General features: G+C 47.9%; 1 protein-coding gene across 20 annotated transcripts in view; it reads left to right on the top strand.

Moving 5' to 3' along the window:
* The window catches only part of LOC120375737 (protein CEPU-1), a 757,368-nt gene that overhangs the window by 665,117 nt on the left and 72,512 nt on the right, over positions 1–19,739 (top strand). For all 20 annotated transcript variants that reach the window (XR_005586712.1, XR_005586711.1, XR_005586710.1 and 17 more), the window contains one exon: positions 12,080–12,205. Coding sequence is in view for 16 of the 20 variants with exons in the window: in XM_039496604.1 (XP_039352538.1) it covers positions 12,080–12,205 (126 nt within the window). In the remaining 4 variants the exon portion in view is untranslated. The remainder of the gene's footprint in view (positions 1–12,079; positions 12,206–19,739) is intronic.

The raw sequence follows: 19,739 nt of genomic DNA, 5'->3' as shown, positions 1-19,739 counted from the left end.
TTGACTGGAGAACACCCTGTTCTATACTATTCTATTCTGCTTCTTTACATCACATTCCTCACTTTGTTATTTTAGCCTGTAGCCTGAGATACAAAGTTTGGATTTCTAACCAGGACTGTTCCCATCTGGAGTTTGGGATCCACCCCACTTTAGCTTTTCGGGCCACCCCGTTTTAGCAATAAGGACCAGCTGCAAAGTCCAGATCTGGGCATGGGCTTCCCCAAAGTTGCAGTGGGTGGATTCAGAACCAGGGTATTGGTGTGGGCCCAATCTCCATTTTTGCCTGTCTCCGTTTGAAACAGAGATTGGCCCAAACCAGAACCATTACTTGAAACTCCTCCTTTCCTTCTCTAGGGAGCTGGCTAAAATGGATCAAATCGTACCAACTAAACTATTCCTTACCATTAAAAGGATTTGACTTTCAGTTTAGTTTGTGGGGGAGGGGATAGCAGGGAAGGGTGGGTGTTGGTGAATCCATATAGAGACCTGGAATGAGAGGGAACACGACCAAAATCTAGAGAGAAACTGAAACAAATCCCCAGATCCAAACAAGTTGTATGTTCTGTAGATACTTGCACTCCAAACCGAGATCAGGAGCCACAGTTCTCAACATTTAATAGTAATACCTAGCTCCGTACAGCTCTTTTCATCCATGGATCTCAAGACCCTTTTCAAGGGATGTCAGTATTGTTGTCATCATCTTAGAGATTGGGAAACTGAGGCACGGGGAGGTGAAGTGGCATGCCTGCAGTCACTGAGCAGCAGTGATCTATCCACCAGGCCATATCGTTGCCCTATTTATAACGGTGTTAACCAAACCCCCCAATTCTGGCCATCCCTCAATCTTTGCAGCATTCCAGATCTGAATCCAGACTTGGTGATGTAGATCCAGCTGCCAGGAAGCGAAAATTCTGGGTACTTTGGTTCTGATTGTCCTCTGACGGCACTGTTACTCTGATGTATCCCCGTTGCCTTCAGTGGAGCTAGTCCTGGTTTAGACTGGTGTAAGTGAAATCAGGATTGGGCTCCATTTTGGCACTCAGGCCCAGTGTGTGTCTACAGAATCCTGCTGCTTGCCCTGTGATTTATATCAGCGTCCACAAATACTTTACTAATGCCTGATTGGAAACTCCTTTTCTCTTCCCCCCTGCAATGAATTATGATAATGTCTTATCATATAACATGCTGTAGAGATGTGTGTAAATAATTTTATGTCCTCCAGCTCAGAAGAGCTGTGCTATGACAGCAGGCTCTGTTATCTAGTTTGGAAATCATTTAGACACATCTCTGCGGCATATGATACATCTCATTAGGCCTTATTTTAAAGAGAGCAATTGCTATTAGTTATTTATTAATTGCTTATTAAGGCAGTTATGTATGTCCCTTTCATTTCAGGCATCTCATTTCATTTCTTCAGCTGCGTTCGGCTTTACATAGCTGTGGCTGAGCTCAGCACACCTGGAGGTCGGGCTGGCAAAGTTGGTATTATTCCCCTGGCCCTCCGATCTCCCACCCCTTCCTGCAATCCTAGGTTTGCTTGGGGGTCACTTCATGAATCAGAGTAGCTTTAGGACTGCAGCGAATTATGACTGCAGGGATGGCGCTTATTAACCATTCTGCCAGCCCAGGGTCATTGGAACATGCATCATTCTCTGGCTCTGCCCCCCAGCACCACCGCTCCTGGCTTGCGTCATCTCAGCTTCCATCTTGCCCCCTCAGGAGAGAACAGGTGGCGTAAAGTCAGCTATTCTGGCCAAGGATTCCTCCGCTCTGAGGGAACCCTCAGCTGCCTGTTTACAGCAGCTTGAAGCACACATTGTGCCACTGGAGAGGCGCCGACGGGACTTACTAGAGGGCAGGACAGCAACCAAAACTTGCAGAACCAGATCAGACAGTTGGTCTGTCACATTCCAGGATGCAACCCATACCAGGGAGGGGTTGTGTCACCACCTCCCCTGCAACCTTGGGTACTTCACAAGGCTTTGCTGTTGTAGCTCCCAACCCGGGCCAAACAGTCAAACAGCATGCAGCTCACCCCCTGAGTGTCTGTGTGTAACTGCAGTCCTGGTCCACAACTCGGACACTAACAGCCTGTCAGCGACACACCAGCCACACTCTGGCTTCCAGCAGCCTGGGTTACGACCTGCAGGGTGACCCCAACATGCTCGCAGTCCCGAATGTTCCCCAAAACTTGGCTTCTGCACTGTCCAGCCCCCTCCTGGATAGTTCAGAGGCCTGTTACCCCTTGGAGGGGTCAGTATACAACAGTTTGCTACTTTAACTGCAGTTAGCAAACAGTTCAGTTGAAACACAACACTGGATTCATTTTGATTACAAATAAAACAAGTTTATTTAACTACAAAGACATTTTAAATGAATACAACCGTAAGGTATTAAAGTCAGAAATGGGTACAAGAGAAATAAAGATAAAAAGCCTTCTGGTAGCTAAAACTTAACAACTAAACTTGGTTCAAGGTCAAATGAGGATTTTTTATCATTATCTCCTCGTGTGTTCCCACCCACGTTGCTAACCAAAGTTAAAAGGCTGGTTCCTTTGACTTCTTAGGAGAGAGAGAGAGAGCCTGGTGTGTTTTCCTCCCTCAATTTTATAGTCCAGTCACCCTTTGAAATGCATTTTCCTGAGAGTTAACCCTAGATAAAGTTCCTTTTTGCTGTGAGGATGGAGACATGGGGTCTCGTGGTGGAAAAGGTTCCACACTGTTGCTTGCTAAAATGCAGATGGATCTATTCCTGCCCCTCTTGCTTGCCACTGGATGGCCACTTGACAGGTGATTGCCAATCAACTTTGATGACACCTGGCTAGAGGCATTAGCTTGTCCTTTATCTTTGAGGAACTGGTTTACCCCTCTTGCTGCCTCAAGGACCCTGTTTACTACTTGTATGTAAATTGATGTAAAGACATATTTCATTGATTAGGACAGACCTGTTTAACATCTTCTGCCTGGTCAGGGCTATGTTGGTTTGAACACCATCATATGGAGGAAATTCACAACTTTGTATATAATGTTGCTACCCTCATTTCACCATGATATTATTGATCAGTGAGTTATTAGTTTTCAGATAATACCTCACAAGGCATAGTTTGTACAAAGATTATTACAATAGTATGTAGGGTGTGAATACAGGGGTGGATTCAGTCACATGGTCCCACTGGCCCAGTGTCCCACTTCTGGACATTGCCTGGTATAAAAAAAACTGAACCCATAAGTGTTTGTTTGCCTCATTGTGCAATGCTAGACACAAAGGGAGGACATACCTTCCTGACCACTCTGGAGAGACCAGCTTATGCCCTGGAGCATGTGATTGAATTGCCACTGTCATAGCATGCAAAACTGCCAGTGTTTAAGTGATGAGGGGGAAGAAATAGCAAAGATCTCTTATCAGGATAGAACTGCCCCTTAAAGATTCCAGTGCACAAGATGTGAAGTGCTCTTTCATTGTGAAGAACAGTGGGCACCGTTCTATGCTCACATTGTCGTGAGCCATGTGTAACTGATTTGGGGAGTGGAGAAAATATGGTTTTCTGGCTAAGTCACTTGATCAGGACTCAGGACAGCTGGAGACTTTACCAGAAACTCTCTGTGTTTCCTTGGCCAAACTACTTAGTCTCTCCATGCCTCAGTTCCCTATCTGTAAAATAGGTCTAACCCTATTTCATTTCTCCCACACTTGGTCTATTTAGATTGTAAATTTCTTTGGGCAAGGATTGAGTCTCACTATGGGTATGTACAGCACCTAGCACAACAGGGCTCTGATCTCAACTGGGATCTCTCATGTCATACAAATAAATGATAATTAACAACTTCATTAAAGCCAATGGACAAACACAAGAGGAAGACACAGGAAAGTGTGGCTTTGAGACCTTGATTTTCCTCACTTATATTGGCCTAACACCATTGACTACAGTCGAGTTGCTCCTAATTTGCACGGGTGTGACAGAAAAATCAAACCCTCTGTTTTGCTGTTCAAACAACGTGGCGTTAGAATGGCAGATGCTGATTAGCTGGCCTTTGTAAGTTCTTTAGAATACAGATATTATCAAAGGAGCAGCTCTCCCAATTTTCTCTCTGGCTCCCCTTAGAAAAACAAGCACAAAAGGGAGAGGAGACTCAATGGAACAGTCTGGCAGCAACTATAGAGGGATCTGTACATAGATGCCGATTTCCTGTGTTCCTGGGGGGTGCTCGACTCCTGCTCCACCCCAAGCCTGACCCCCACTCCACTCCTTCCCCAAGCCCCCACCCTCACTCCACCCCCTCCCCCCCAACGCCTCCTGCATGCCACTGAGGTGCTGGGAGGGAGGGAGGAGGAGCTGATCGGCAGGGCTGCCAGTGAGTGCTGAGCACCCACTATTTTTTTTCCGTGGGTACTCCAGCCCCAGAGCACCCACGGAGTCAGCATCTATGGATATGCCAAGAACTTGTGTGTGAATGGAAATGGAGGGAATTGGTTTGGATGCACCCAGAAGGAACAGGATGGTTCTGAGGGCCAATAAAAGGATATAGGGCCTTTCACTTCTAGGTCAATGTGATGAGTCCAGGTTGGCAATCGCCAATAGATGCTTTATATAGACTACAGCCGAGGTGGATAAGTATAAACTGGTATCAACTAGCCATGAATGGGGATAAACTGGCCATGAATAAATTGAGGCTAGAAATTAGAAGAAGGTTTCTAAGCATCAGAGGAGGGAAGTTCTAGCACAGCTTCCCAATAGGTGCAGGGGGGCTGGGGGAAGAGAGGAATACAACCTAGCTAGTTTTAAGATGGAGCTTGATGAGTTTCTGGAGGGAGGTATATGACAGGGCTGCCTATGGTAGCAGGGGACTGCACTCGGTGACACAGAAGGTCCCTTCCAGCCTTGTGTCCTTTGTCCCTGTATGCATGAAAGGTGATGTTCTGTGTAGTGTTTATTGGAGGCAGTGTGATCTAGTAGAAATGGGACGTGACTAGGAGACTTGGGTTCTGTTCCTCGCTCTGTCTCTGACCTGCTGTGTGATGTTGCTCCAGTCAGTTCCCCGCTCTGTGACTCAGTTTCCCACTCTGTAATAAAACATGGTGAGGACAACTGTTGAAAGGTGCCGTCCAAGACATTTGTTAGAAGCAGAGAATCTGCCTGTTTGATGCTCAGGCAGCTGCCACTGTGCATTTCAGATTGGTTACAGAACATTAGTGTTATTCTCAGTCCTTTTCTCTTGTCAAGGGGAACGATTATTAAATAAAGAACAAATATAATGTTCCTTAATCTGAAACAGACGTCACCTAGGCTGAAAAATACAAGTTTTGAACTTTGTGTGGGGAAGAAAAACCAGTAGTATTCTCCAGTGATAGTCCTTAGCTGTAGCTAGTGTAGCATTTTGGACCATTGATGTAGGATGTTCTGTACACTTCTGTAAGGGCCGTTACCATCTGAAGGCTGTCTGAAATGAGTTTGTTGGGTTCTCAGTCCAGCCCGCAATGCACAATGGTCTGTGTCATAAAAACCAACCACATTCATTAATGCCCATACCAGCAAGAAGTCACAGGTTTAAATGGGCCATATCTATGGATGGTGCTGATGTCCTGTTCCCCCCCTCCAACACCATAGTATCTAAGCACCTAACAATTTCTAATGGCTCTTCCCTCACAACACCCATCTGAAGTAGTGCAGTGCTACAGATGGGGAACTGAGGCACAGAGAAACCAAGTGAGTAGCCCATGGTTATCTAGGAAGTTTGTGTCAGAGATGGGAATTGAACTCAGGTCTCCCAAAACCTAGATGAGTGCCCTAACTACTAGACTGTCCTTCCTCTCTGGACACCCACCTCAAACTTCACCTTCCATAGAAACTAACCTTCCTCTTCAACCCCCTAGAGAGGACGCCTCCCATTCGGGGGCAAGAGAGATGGACTGCAAGAGCCGGCTCTGCTTGCTGGCTCAGCAGGAAGCACTGGGATTTTCAGTATGCTCGTGAAATATCCAGTCCAGTTGTGCAGACCCAGGAAGTTTGGATTGTTTGGCTCTGGCTGAGAGAAGAGGCTGAAATCTGGGGTGCTCATCTGAGCCAAGCAGAGCTCGCCGATCTGAACTGAGGAGCACAGCATGGACACAAGACTGAGCACATCAGGAACCGGCTGCTCCAGAAAGAGAGCTCATGCGGCAAGGCGGGGAGGTGTGGCGGAGGAAATGAGTGAGGACATAACGCCAGGGGAAGGGATGGGCACTGTCAGCACAGCCCTCGAGGATGGGGATGATAGATGGGGAGATCATGATGATGGGGCATTGGCATGGACCGAATGAGGAGGCAAAGCCAGAGATGTTTATGCAAATACAGGAGGGCTATAAAAACAGGCTGGAACAGAGATAACAGAGGACATCAGTCGCCCTGTTAATGACCGGGAGCGTGTCACCTGGGGAATGGCTCAGGAGGTATGTGCCTGCTAGTCCCAGTGTGTGGGGTGCAGACGCATCCGTATGTGAGCGTGGGTGTGTGCAGACACAGAAGGGGCTGTGCAATCCACCCAAAGCTGCATATGTGCCACGTGTGTCTGCAGGGGGTGGACATATGTCTGCGGGTAAGCGTATGTGGCATTTGGGTATGTGCATGGCACACATGTCGGGGCGTTTCTGTGTGAACAGATGTGCATATACCATTCGACACACACATCACACAGATGCACACCCTCCATGCATATATATAATGTGTGTGTGCCGTCTCTTTTAGCTAAATACTGTGTTTTCTAATCTGCTGAGTGTGTGGGCGAGAGGGATGAAAACTGACCCTGCGACAAAGCCAGGGTACGTTCTGAGGACCCACAAAAGGGGCTGAATCAGCTCAGAACAAAATAAACACCTTTCCCAGCATCGTGGCAAAGAAAATGAGATCAGCAAAAGCACAGGCCCCGCTCTGGGGAAATCTGCACGCGGCAGCCTGGCGCTGCCATGTTTAATCACCCCCGAGCAAGAGAGATGCCAGGAAGAAACGGATTGGCAACAACGAGAGAATTCCCACCCAGGATGCCTAGATTTATTTATTCGTCCTCATCTGGGTGCAGTTCCATCTGCATCTTCCGTTCGGCTCGCGATTTCCCACCCCCACCCTTGGCTATAGAAATATTGGCCAAATAATAATGCATTTTAATATAGACGTAATGGGATTACCACTGAATGTTAAATAATATCAGATTTATATTTACGGTCACTCATTTATTAAGGCTTTTCTCCCTTGTGTAGTAAAACCTTACTCTCTATCCATTAAGTCTCAAGGAAGGCATTTTAAATAATTCATTCAATTAATTATTCAAACATTTAATTTGCATACAATAACTGTCGTGTTAAATCTGAACATTGCATATATAATTGAAAGGGTAACTAAAGGCTCCTCTGCCCCTGTCACTCTCATTTTCTTCCCCAGGTATTCCATGGTCACCTCTGCCTTGCTCCAGCTGATGTTGATTGGGGCAAATCTTTTCATTCCTTGGGCACCTAAAGATTCCTCCCAACTCCTTCCTGAGATGTGGGCATGGGTGTGGGCTCGTGGCCAGTTGGTGCATAAGAGGCTAATGATTGCAGCTCACATAGCTAAGTGGATTTATGTGCCAAGATCAGAAAGTGCTTAATCAACTGACCATATACTATTATACGCAAGGCCAAAACTGTCCCAGGCCCCCAGACAAATCTAACAGCTAATACAGTGGTAAGATAGAGAATGCAAGTGCTCCCGAGTCAGGAACAGCAGAGTTGAAAGATTAACTTTAACCCTGCCTTCTTATAATTCTGTTTTAAAATGTGGCTACTCTTTACATTTGTCAGTTGATGTAATACAACCTGGAGTGTCTAATGCAAACGCACGTGTTGCTAAGTGATATTACAGTAAGTAGCGTCTTCAGACCTCACGTGACTTTTAAGCCCAAGTGAGATCTACAAAACAAGCCAAGTTTGATGAAAATCGATTCAGTAGTTTTAAACTCATGAATGGCCCAGAGCTGCATTAGAAAAGAAGTATGGACTTAGGATAAGGCACTGCACTTACATTTGTGCTCAATTGCTGCCTCTTCTTGTGTGACCTTGAGCAAGTCCCTTGATCTCTCTGTGCTTCAGGTCCCGCTCTGTAATGTGGGGATAATAAATATTTCCTTTGTCTGTCTTGTCTATTGAGATGGTAAGCTCTTCGGGGCAATGACTGTCTCTTCTTGTATTTACGTACAGCTCCTAGCACAGTGTGGCTCCAGTCTCTATCGGGGCCTTATTATGGCGTCAGAACATAATGTTGCCAGTATCCTTGGCTCCAGCCCCTTCTGCCTCCCTCTGGGTCTTCCGTACCTCAGCCCTCTGGCCAAGTCATGGAACAGCTCCTTCCTTCTGAGGTACTCAGAGTCCCATCTGATGTAAACAAAAAGTTCTTGGCCCCTCCTGAGTCCAGCCTGAGCCAGCCCCAAACTGCTGGGCCTCTCCAATCCACCAGCTTTCTTCACCAAGCTAACAACTGGACTCTCCCAGTCACCTCCAAGCCCCAACTCAGGGCTTCTCCCCTACAGGAGCCCATGTGCTTCCTGTGGGTTCCCCCTAGCCTGTAGTCCCATGCCTTCCCCAAGGAGAGCACTCTCTTCCTTCCTCTCACCTGGCATTGCCAGTCCTATCTGAGCAGTCCCCCACATATACTGTGCTGGCACTCTTCTTGTAGAACTCAGACGTTCTCGTGCTGATTGGCTAACAAGCCAGCACCTGGAGCACCTACCTGCTCCCAGGTGTAGCTTACAGGGTCTGCATGGGCCAGTTAGGTCCTGATTCTCCATGAAGGGCCACTGGCCCAAGGACGTGCCTGTCGGTGTAACTGTCATACAGCTAATAATGAACATAATTCCATCTCCTCCAGTTGGCAGAACTGCTAGCAGCACAGCATCCCTTAGCACCATACTGGGCCATTGGTTCAAAGGGGAATACACAAGGTACATCTGCCGTGGAGCTGGAGGTGGAATTTCCAGCACAGACAGTCGTCCCTACACTGGACCCGACTGACTGGCTAGTCACTCCAGTATATGCCGAGAGTTTTGGATGGGATCATACTTAGGGCAGCCAGCCCATCTTGCTGCTTGTGCCACTGTGGCTACCTTCCTACTATTAGTGCACTAACTCAATAAGAGTGTACCTGAGCTGGAAATGACACCTCCAGCTCAAAGTGTAGACGTACCCACAGTCCAGTTAGACTGGCTCTTACCAAGAGCTGCGATGACTCACCTAAATGTATGTACAATTCATCCACTATCATCTCCGTGCCCTGCCCCAGGAGCTCTTCCATTCTGCCTGCATTTGTTCTGCTGTTGTCCTCCGGTGTATGATTAGCAGATTAGCCATTGTGTCCAAAATAGGAAACATGAACTCCCAGCAGTCCTTCACATCACAGGGCAATTCATTACCCACCTTGATTTCCACTTAAACTGTACTTTAAATATACTTCCAGCCACTAACCCTTAATCACACTGGCATTCACAAAAAAGCCCATCTTTTTATTTTATTTTATTTCATTTTATTGCCCCGGGCTAGCATGACATAATCCCTTCCAGGCTGTCTTGGAGTGCTTTATGGATCAATAAATTACTTACCTGTGTGGCAGAGGCAAGATGTGCAAGGAAAGTCCCTGCAGTTCTGTCTCAGCCAGTCCCCTGGAAAGGTCTATGTGCATACTAGCTAATCGTGCATACCTGAGGATCCAGAGAGACGGAGGCGGTGTCTAGCACAGGGGATGCTGTAGCCCGTGGCTGTCATGCCTGGCTCAGAGTCAAGAATGGGAGTAGCACTGGTTCTTTACATCATTCGTGGATTTTCAGCTGGCATCAATGACATAGCTCCACTGAAGTTCATAGAGCTTTGCTGATCTACAACAGCTAAGAATGTGGCCTTACATTTCCTCTTATGGAAAAGTCCTGTAAAAAATACAATAATGATGAAGAAACCTTGAGGGTTCTATGCAAAGTATTCAGAACACCTATGGAACATATAGAATCCTTTCTATAGGTTATTTTTTTTAACCTATAAAATTCCATAGCAGGAACTGAGTTTTCTATTAAATGCGATAGGATGGTCCAATGAAACAGAAAGGGGATTATTTTCTGTTCAGTTCTACAGGGCTATTTTCATGAAGTTTAATAGAGAGTTTGTCTCGCAGAGACCACACAGATCACATCCCATCCCCTGCTCATATGGCGATGTGACATCGGGGAAGGCTTTAGCTGTTTTCTTTCAACTGTATTTAGTGCACGGAGCACTGAGCCTCTTTTGAATACGTCTCAACGTGCTGTTTCCTTTTGCTCTTCATTTCATTTCTGTTCTGCTTCTTCTACTCTCCTCCTGCTCATGCCTCCTTGTTGACAGGACTCCCTATTCCCCTGTACGTGTCTATAGCCCCTCATGGCCAAGGTGGAGTCTGCTCTACCAGGCAGCTTTGGCTAAGGAAAGGTATACGCAGGAACACAGCAGGGAAACTCCCTTCCAGCTCAGGGACATCTGTTCCAAACCCTCCAGAGTAAACACGCTCCTTGGAATAGTACAACGGACATAAGAAAGGGAAATGTTTATTTACAGAGGGATGGATGGAGAAAAACACCAGGGGGGAGAAGATGGGGGAGTGGCAAAACAGGGTTACATCCAACACAAGGACCCATGGACACAGTGCTACCACAGTATAAAAGGATAGATGCCAAGAGCTATGTGTCTAGACTCAGAGGTCAAGAATCCCGGGCAGAGTTCCAGTCCAGCAGTGAGCCGTGGGTGCAGAGCCAACGCTAGGTGTAAGCAGGCTTAGCAATTGCTTAGGGCCCCGCACAGCTCAAGGGAGCCCCCTATTCACTTTTCATTATGTGTTGTGTAGGGAGGGAGGGAGGCCAAGCATTTTCCTGCTTAGGGCCCGCAATGGACTAGCACTGCCTTTGCTTGGGTGCTCCTGGTCGTCTTCAGCGCCCGTCCGCTTTCAACAACCAACCCGTCCGGTGTTCTGCTGCTCTCCACAAACCCACACAGAGTAACAACCCCCTGCCCCCCCTTAGCTAGCTACTGCCTCCCTCCTTATGCCCCATGCAAAGTCACAAGCACCAGTACTCACAGCCCCATAGAGTTCTGGTCAACGGTGGCTCCAGTTTATGCGTCTCAGGTGATTCCTTCCTGGCACAGCGCGCCTCCTGGCTCCCATCTTGGGACATCCCCAGAGAGCCACTCTGTCTCTCCCAGGGTTTGAGCTGGTTCTCGCCTGCTTCGCTGTGCAATGGCCAACGCACTGTAGGCCCTCTTGTCTGGAGCTACAGACACCCCCAGGTCCCTCTCATGCTCCTTCTCTCAACTCCCCTCCCCTCAGAACAGCCTCAGGATGAGATTTTAAAGGGGCTGTGCTCTCTAAACCCCAAGGGGGTACACATCCTACCCTAGATATGTTGCCCAACCATCTGGTTCTCTTCTCCCCTGCTCCCTCCCTGGACATTGGTGAAGAGCAGCACGAGTGGATCTCATCCCTGAGGGCACCACTGTATTCCCCTTCTGTGTAGTGGCAGCTCATGGAGGCAGCTAGGCTGGCTCTTTCTCCTGGCTTCCAGCTTCTTTCACAGGCCTCCAGAATCTTCTTCATGACATAGAGGCAGCTGCAAACAGGGGGGTTGAATTAGCACCACGCGATGAGTGAGCTCTGGGCACCCCACCCGCGAGAGCTCCACCGGCCCCAGTTTGGGAACGCCTGGCAGAGAAGGTGTTTTCCTCCAGTTAATCCTCTCGAGGCCATGATTCCAATGGAAATGGGGTGGGGAGTAGGTTAAGGTGGGATTTGGGGGTAAGCAGCCTGTATATCTGGGAAGGAAGTGGGGGATGGGAGAATGTCACCTCCAGGTCCTTCACTGCAATGTTAGATGGGGCTGATGGGCTGTTGCTTAGCTGGTAATTGTGAGATGGGGAGAATCTATCTACATATGCAGCTGTTCATCCACAACTACACACACAAACTCCCCCCCTACACACACACACACAAAACCCTGGAGAATTAGAGTGAAACAGTCAAATCTGAACCTGCCACCACCTTACTTCTCCCTGTATGTCATTCCAGTGTCTCCCAAAATTGTTGAGATCTCTTCCGATATCTCCATCAACGAAGGCGGCAACATCAGCCTCACCTGTATAGCCACGGGCAGACCGGATCCTACAATCACCTGGAGGCACATCTCCCCCAAAGGTAAGATGGCCACATGTGGCCTCATGCATTCCTAGTGCTATCCCTGCAGTAAGGGCTTAGGGGCACCAGCCATTCCACTCACAAAGACAGATGTGATGCATGCTGCAAGGAGGGGTCTCCGGATGGAGGCTGGAATTGTGGCCACAGAGTATCTGCAGTTCTGCCTGGTGGCCTGGAAGAAAGACTCCATCCTTCCCTGCCCAAGGAATTGATCCTGAGAGCACAAATGGTTTTAGACTGTGTCCTGAAGAGAGGATTCAGGGCTAACATGGCACAAATTCTCAGTTGTGTTTGTGAAGACCCTGCACTAAGTGTGAGTTTGTTTTTTTTATCATGATCGTGGGTTGAATGCTTTAATCAGACTAGTGTGATAACAGGAGATCTTAGTGAGTGCAAGTTCGATCAAGGGCAACGTTTTGTTTTTGTGTAGGACCTATACAAAACACCATTTTAAAAAAATGCAATATTAAAAGTTACCATTGGGATGTCCATGTCAGTGCCAATAAGAGCTGGAAATAGCAGTGCAAAAAGAAAGAAAACGATTAAATAGATTGCATGAATTGCCATCTCTCATTAATTAATAAACAACAGAGGCCTGTAACAGTGTGGATTTGATTGCTGGAGAGTTAATTCCTATAGGCACAAATTCAATGATGTCTGATCACATTTCAAAATACTTTCCCTGTGATTTTATTTAATTTCACTTTGCGTTGTGCGATCTCCAGTGTTTCTCAGATGCTGTTGAACCAAGTGGTTAGGATTGGTTAGACTAGGATGATGACTGGAAGGCTTTGAGTACTGGGGGTCTGGTTGCAGTGCCCACCAGCCTGCTGTCAGGTTAGAACAGAGCAGGGTCTGATTGTCTGTGATATCGGCAGCTCTCTGCCCTCAACCTGCACGGAATGAAAGAACCTCAGGGCTGAATGCATCTATTAGACAAACGTAACTCCCCCGAGAAACATACCCATTTGTCCAATTGTTCCCCAGTCTAAGTCCATGCTAATCACTGCAATGTCTGAGTGCGACCCCAGAGCTCTCAGCTGACCCCAGTGCTTTCTGTGGCTGCTGGGCCAACTCATTAATCCTGTGGACCGAGAGGGACGGAGCAGGGATCCCGACACCTCACTCCATTCCTTTCCTGTCACTTACAATGGGGACCTTTCAAACGGGGCTGTTACAAAACCCAGCCTTCCCTGCGTACGTTGGCCTCTCTGCTTGAGATGGATGCACCCCACGTGGGCCAAGCTGCTGAGAGGGCCCTTCGTGTGGGTGATTGATAAAGTCCATGCCACAGATCTCTGTGTGCTCCCTCCCATAGCTGAGCATCTAATGGGACTGGATCAAGGTTACTGCCAGTGCATCTATCACTATCAGCGAGCGTTCATGGTAGGGCATCTCTGCACTGATCCATTTGCTCCCACTCTATAGCCATTCATCTTCTTTCTTTCTTCTCCCTCCCCCCTAACTCCCTTTTGCTCTATTCCCCCCATACTCCCCTCCCTGTCTCTGAGGTTCTGCCACGACTGTCTTTCAGAGGGGCTGTTATCTCTGTGTGCTGCCATCCAGCAGATTTCTTTCCCCAGGGGAGCCTTACCTGTGCTTGAACCAGATGTTTCCATTTTACTTAGGTCTTAGCTGCTATGGAAACTGAGGATGCACCAAGGGGAGAGGAGTGAGCTAATCAGAAATTACCTGTGGAGTTGGATAATTTACAACAGTAGCTGTTACCAGATTTCTGGCCCAGATTAGAGATTCTGCATTTGAAACCCAATAGAACTAATCACAGCACAAACTGCATGGGGCTGGGTTCTCGCTAGCTGGGAGTGCCAAGCTCAGAGTTGGCACAGGGTAGCTCCGATGCCTGGCTACCTACCTATTTATTGCCAGACATGCCATCTCTCTCGCTCGCTCGCTCGCTCTATGCCTGCATTTGATCTGTCCTCAGTCACTCAGTGTCTCCACCCACCGTACCATCTCAGCACCTTTACAGTACCTGGGGGTGGGGGCGCCTATCTGTGAGTTGATTATTTGGCTGTCATCTGCCTATGTTTGGGCATCCTGAGACCTCAAGGTGTGCTACATGCTGTGAAAACTTCCCAGCTTTGTTAATCCCAAGCAAATGCATTTTGACATGGTTCTGTAAAGAGCCTGAGAGGGAAGCCTTCTAAGAGGCAGTGTGGTCCTAGGAGCAGGGTGGAAACTGTAACCCATGTATCTGGCTCTGCCAATTATTCCCCAGTGACCTTGGACAAATCACTTCCCAACCCCATGCCTCAGTTTCCCTCAGCTGGATTCTCTGCAGTGGAGGCAATGGTGAAAAGGGGCCACAGGGAGTTGGTTATAGGTCCCTGGTCCCATGGTTTCCAGCCCCTGCATACATTTGAGTGGCTAATGAGCATTTGTAACCGGCACCATCAGTGTGAGGTCTTTCAGTGACCACCCCTTATGCCAGGGCTGAGGCAGGGATGGCTGGTAGCTGGTGTGGAAGCTGGTTCCGCTGTCTTTCCCTGCAGGAGCTACCCTGTGTAATGTGGATTTTCTGCTGCTGTTTTCTAGCCACTTTAAGTCCAGTGACTCATTGTCCACCCCCCCACCACCCCCATCAGCTCCTTCCCATCCATCCCCAGCTCCTGTGACAACAGAGGAGTCCTTGGTACCTGATTTCTAGCAGCCTGCATTGCTCTGGTATAGTGTGATATATATGCAGCAGCTTGCACTCATAAACTCCTCTGAGTGCATGGTGCTTATGGGAGCTGCATTCACACCACTTGTTTCGGGGGGGGGGGAGGCTTTCTGGTGCTGACCAGGTTGCTACTTGTGCGTGTGGGGGGGGGGGGTGGCATTATTTCTACCATTTAACTCTTTTGCTAAGAGCTGGAGCAGGTGAATTTCCTGCTGACACCATCTCTGTCACTGAGTCACAGGGGCTTTGAGCGATCTCTTCTCTGTCTGTGGCTGAATGCTTAGGGCCTTTGGGGAGTTCCTCTGCAGGAGCTGCCTGCCGTTCCTTTGCACATGTCTCCATTCACGGGCAGCTCTCTTTCCAAATTCCTCTCGCCGTGAACGACAAAATTAGGATCACTGCGGCAAACGGCTTTTGAAAAGAGCTGTCTAAAGCCTATTCCAGTTTAGCCAAGATCTCATTCCATAACACACACGGCTTCTCTCTGTCTCCACCTCCGTCTCTCTGTTTTGCTGATATACTTAAACCCTGGCCCCCAGTTACTCCAGTCCTGGACTCTCCTCTAACTCTGTTGATGCACTCCAGTCCTGATCTGCACCACCCCTTTTGCTGCCTCAGCCCTGGGACTCTCATAAAACTCTGCCGATGCACCTCTCTCCTGACGAGCAACCTGCTCTGTTATCCCGGTTCTGAGACCCCCTTGCATCTCCGCCAATGCACCTCACTCTTGACCTGCAGCAACTCCCCTCGTCTTTTTATTCTGCACCACAGCATATTATTCCAGGTAGACAACTCTGGTAAAACTTAAATAGCAAATACAGCCATCCAACTGGGCCGAGAGAAGAGCAGGTGCTTCAGTCTTCTGGCATCTAGTGGAGCAGGGGAGAGGGTCTGTTCAATTGCTTAGTGCAAAGATCCAAGAGTGTTGTGACTCCTACCCTGATCTTTGGTGCATCTCCACTGAGAAGTCCCCTCCAGCCATCAAATGGGGCCTGGAGGCTCTAATGGGCAGTTCAAGTTCCGCCAGACCCACCAGGCACCCTGCCTTCAAATACCAGTTCAGCAAAAAGGTGTCAGGAGGCTACGCTCTGGCATCTGGTCGGCTGACACCAGCACCCTGGTTGTCACTTGTCAGCACCAGTGTCAGAGCCTACGAGGCACTGAGATCGTTAGGATGGCAGTCAGGAGAAGCTTTTCCAGCTGTGGGAAGTGAGGAAGCAGGAGAGAGAGAAAGACAATGAAGGTCAAGAAATAACACGCTGTGTGGGAGGCAGCAGCATCCTTCCCGAGAAACCACCCCCACTGCAAAAGAACCTTCTTGTGTCACTTGTGCTGGAGACTTGCCCTCGGGGTGCTTTAGAGGTGCTCTAAATTGGCTGATTTTGGAGGCAGATCTTGCACTCTGCTAATTACTAGAGCTGGGTGAAATTCGCAATTCACAGTGCAGAATACATTTGGCTTCTCCCTGAACTGAAAATCCAGCTCTGATGGAGTTCAGATGCCAACCCAAGTCACACAGCTGGGCCCCTGCTCCCCAAAAGGGATAGAGTCCAAACGCTCAGGGAATGGGAGAAGGTTTTGCCCAGGAGCCAGATTTTGGGGTTCCAGCCTATGACTGCTGCTTCCATCTTTCATAAGAACATATGAACAGCCATACTGGGTCAGACCAATGGTCCAGCTAGCCCAGTATCCTGTCTCCAGTAGTGGCCAGTGCTAGATGTTTCAAAGGGAATGAACAGAACAGGGCAATTTCAAGCGATCCATCCCGTCGTCCCGTTGCACCCTCTGGCAGTCGGAGGTTTAGGGGTTGTGTCTCTGACCATCTTGGCTAATGGATTGGATTGGTGATCCCTCGATTCGAGGACGATCTCTACCATGGATTTACATATGGGTCCTGAGATGACTCAGGAGTCCGATCCTGGAACCGCAAATCCGCCTGCAGTAGGTACACATTTCATAGCAGGCCAGCTGCCTGCTGGGAGAAAGTTCTTTCTTTTTCCTTCCTTCTCTCTCTCTTTTCAGCTTCGAAGGCGAGGCACTTCTCCTCAAAGCGGGCCATTGCCTGATGGCGGATATGGCACCACTGGGGTCGGTTGATGGCTTGCGCCTCCCAGCTTGTGATGTCCACATTAGTTTTCTTAAGATACGCTTTCAGTGAGTCTTTGCAGCGTTTTCTCTGACCAACACAGGATCTCTGACCATGGGTGAGCTGAGAGTAGAGGACTTGTTTTGGGAGGTGAACGTCTGGCATCTTGACACAGTGTCCAACCCAGTGAAGTTGGTGCATGAGGATCATTGCTTCAATGCTGGTGACATTGGCTTCAGCGAGGATGCTGGCTTTAGTGTGGTGATCTTGACACAAAGAACCTTCGGGAGGCATCATTGGTGGTACCTCTCCAAGCTCTTGACATGCTGTCGGTACGTCATACAGGTTTTGCATCTATAGAGGAGTGTAGGAACAATTGTCTTGTAGACCTGGATCTTGGTATCCTGCCGTAGGTCACAGTCTGTGAAAATGCATCAGAGCAATTACCCAAAGGAAGCACTTGCATGCTGGATCTCACTGTTGATTTTTGCATTTTGAGAAAGTTGGCTACCGAGGTAGCAAAAGTGCTCAACTGTCTCCAAAGTCTGACCCTCTATGGCGATTTGTGGTGGGTCATGTGCAAGGCCTGAAGCAGGTTGATAGAGCACTTTAGTCTTCTCCATATTGTGTGAGAGTCCCGGGCTTCAGTAAGCCTGGGACTTGGCTAATAGCCATTGATGGATCTGTCCTCCATGAACTTATCTAATTCTTTCTGGAACCTAGTTATACTTCTGGTCTTCACAACATCCCCTGATAAGTTCCACAGGTTGCCTTTGTGTTATATGAAGAAGTACTTTCTTTTGTTTGTTTGAAACTTGCTGCCTGTGCATTTCATCAGATACCTCCTAATTTTTGTGTTATTGAAGGGATAAATAACACTTCCCTGTGTACTTTCTCCACACTATTCAAGACTGTATTCACTGTTGGCAAATTCCACCCCCTCCTTAGTCGTCTCTTTTCTAAGCTGAATGGTCCCAGTCTTCTTAATCTCCCCTCATATGAATGCTGTTCCATACTCCTAATCATTTTTTCTTGCCCTTCTCTCTACCTTTTCCAATTCTAATATATCTTTTTTGAGACAGGGCAACCAGAACTTCACACAATATTCAAGGTGTGGGCGTATCATGGATTTAATAGTGTCATTATAATATTTTCTGTCTTATTATCTATCCCTTTCCTAATAATTCCTAACATTGTTGGCTTTTTTGACTGCTGCTGCACACAGAGCAGATGTTTTGAGAGAACTATCCACAGTGACTCCAGATCTCTTTATTGAATGGTAACAGCTAATTTAGACTCCATCATTTTGTTTGTATAGTTAGGATTATGTTTTCCATTACTTTTCATTTATCAATATTGAATTTCATCTGCCATCTTGTTGCCCAGTCACCCAATTTGGTGAGATCTCTTGTAACTCTTTACAATCAGCTTTGAACTTAAATATCTTTAGTAATTTAGCATAATTCGCAAACTTTGTCTCCTCATAGTTTACCTACCTCCTTTTCCAGTTCATTTATGAATACATTGAACAGCGCTGATCCCAGTCCAGATCCTTGGGGGGACCCTGCTATTTGCCACTTTCCATTGTGAAAACCGACCATTTATTCTTAACCTGTTTCCTGTCTTTTACTGATCCATGAGAGGACCTTCCCTCTTATCCCAAACTGGGATACAGTATCCCACACCGTCAGGTTACGGTCACTCAAGTGTTTCCGTGGTTACTGGCCTTTTACTTTTGGGGGAATAAATCAAATGTTGCCATGGTGACAACAGTATTGTCATGTGCGTGTCAGCAGACGTACGCCAGAATCTCTTGGCTAAGCAAGAATACAGCTTCATGAGCTGTGGGGGACAAGAGAACCATGGAAATGAAGAGAGTTGTCGCTCTAATAAGAGTGAGAGGCGATACTGCTGGTGAACCCGGGGACACCTATCCATGGATACGATAGAAATCAGACTCATCTTTCAAACAGGTGGATTTGCGGGGATCCGAAGTGTGTGCTCAGGTTCTGCGTGCATGGGATCTGCGCTCATGGGTCCATTCCAGGTCCAGGGCTTGATGGGGGTCCTACATAGAAAGATTGCGATTTAGCATGATGGATTCCAGCGTCAGGGGCCAGAATAATGACTGTCAGGCTAACGAGGCATCCTGATGTAGGGCTGAGGCTGTGATTATTAATAACAAGCCAATTCACAATGGCTTTGCTCACGGAAAATGCTTGTTTCATTCAACGAACCGTGACGTTCACCTCAATGGGGAGGATTAAAGATGGTATTTGGGCAGGGTCCACAGGAGAGTTTCAGTGGTGGATTATTGTTAACATCGCCATGAACCAGGGTGACCTTTGGGCCAGACTTCATCAGCTGTTTGTATAAGAGAGGAAGGGTGGTCCAGTGGTTGGGACAGTCACCTAGGACTTGGAGAGACCAGAATTTGTTTCACGGCTGTGCTGTGGACTTCCTGGGTGGCCATGGGCAAGTCAGTTAGTCTGTCCGTGCATCAGTTCCCGATCTGTAAAATGGGTGCACTAGCACAGCCTCCCTCACAGGGCTGATGTTAATTTAAATACATTAGAGGTTGGTGGGTGCTTGGACACAGCAGGAATAGTGTCCAGATCAGTATCTAAGATAGATGAGATTTTGGCCCAAAAAAGGCAGAGGTCTCATGAGATCCTCTGCCCATACTTGCAACAGCAGCGAAGCTGGGACTAGACTCCAGGCTTCTTGACTCCCAGCCCAGCCCAGCGCCCTGTCCACTCCACCAA

This window comes from Mauremys reevesii, linkage group 12, assembly GCF_016161935.1.
Source record: "Mauremys reevesii isolate NIE-2019 linkage group 12, ASM1616193v1, whole genome shotgun sequence".
Lineage (NCBI taxonomy): Eukaryota > Metazoa > Chordata > Testudines > Geoemydidae > Mauremys > Mauremys reevesii.
Note: the sequence above shows the minus strand (reverse complement) of the source record. Positions and strands in the feature narration are given on the sequence as shown.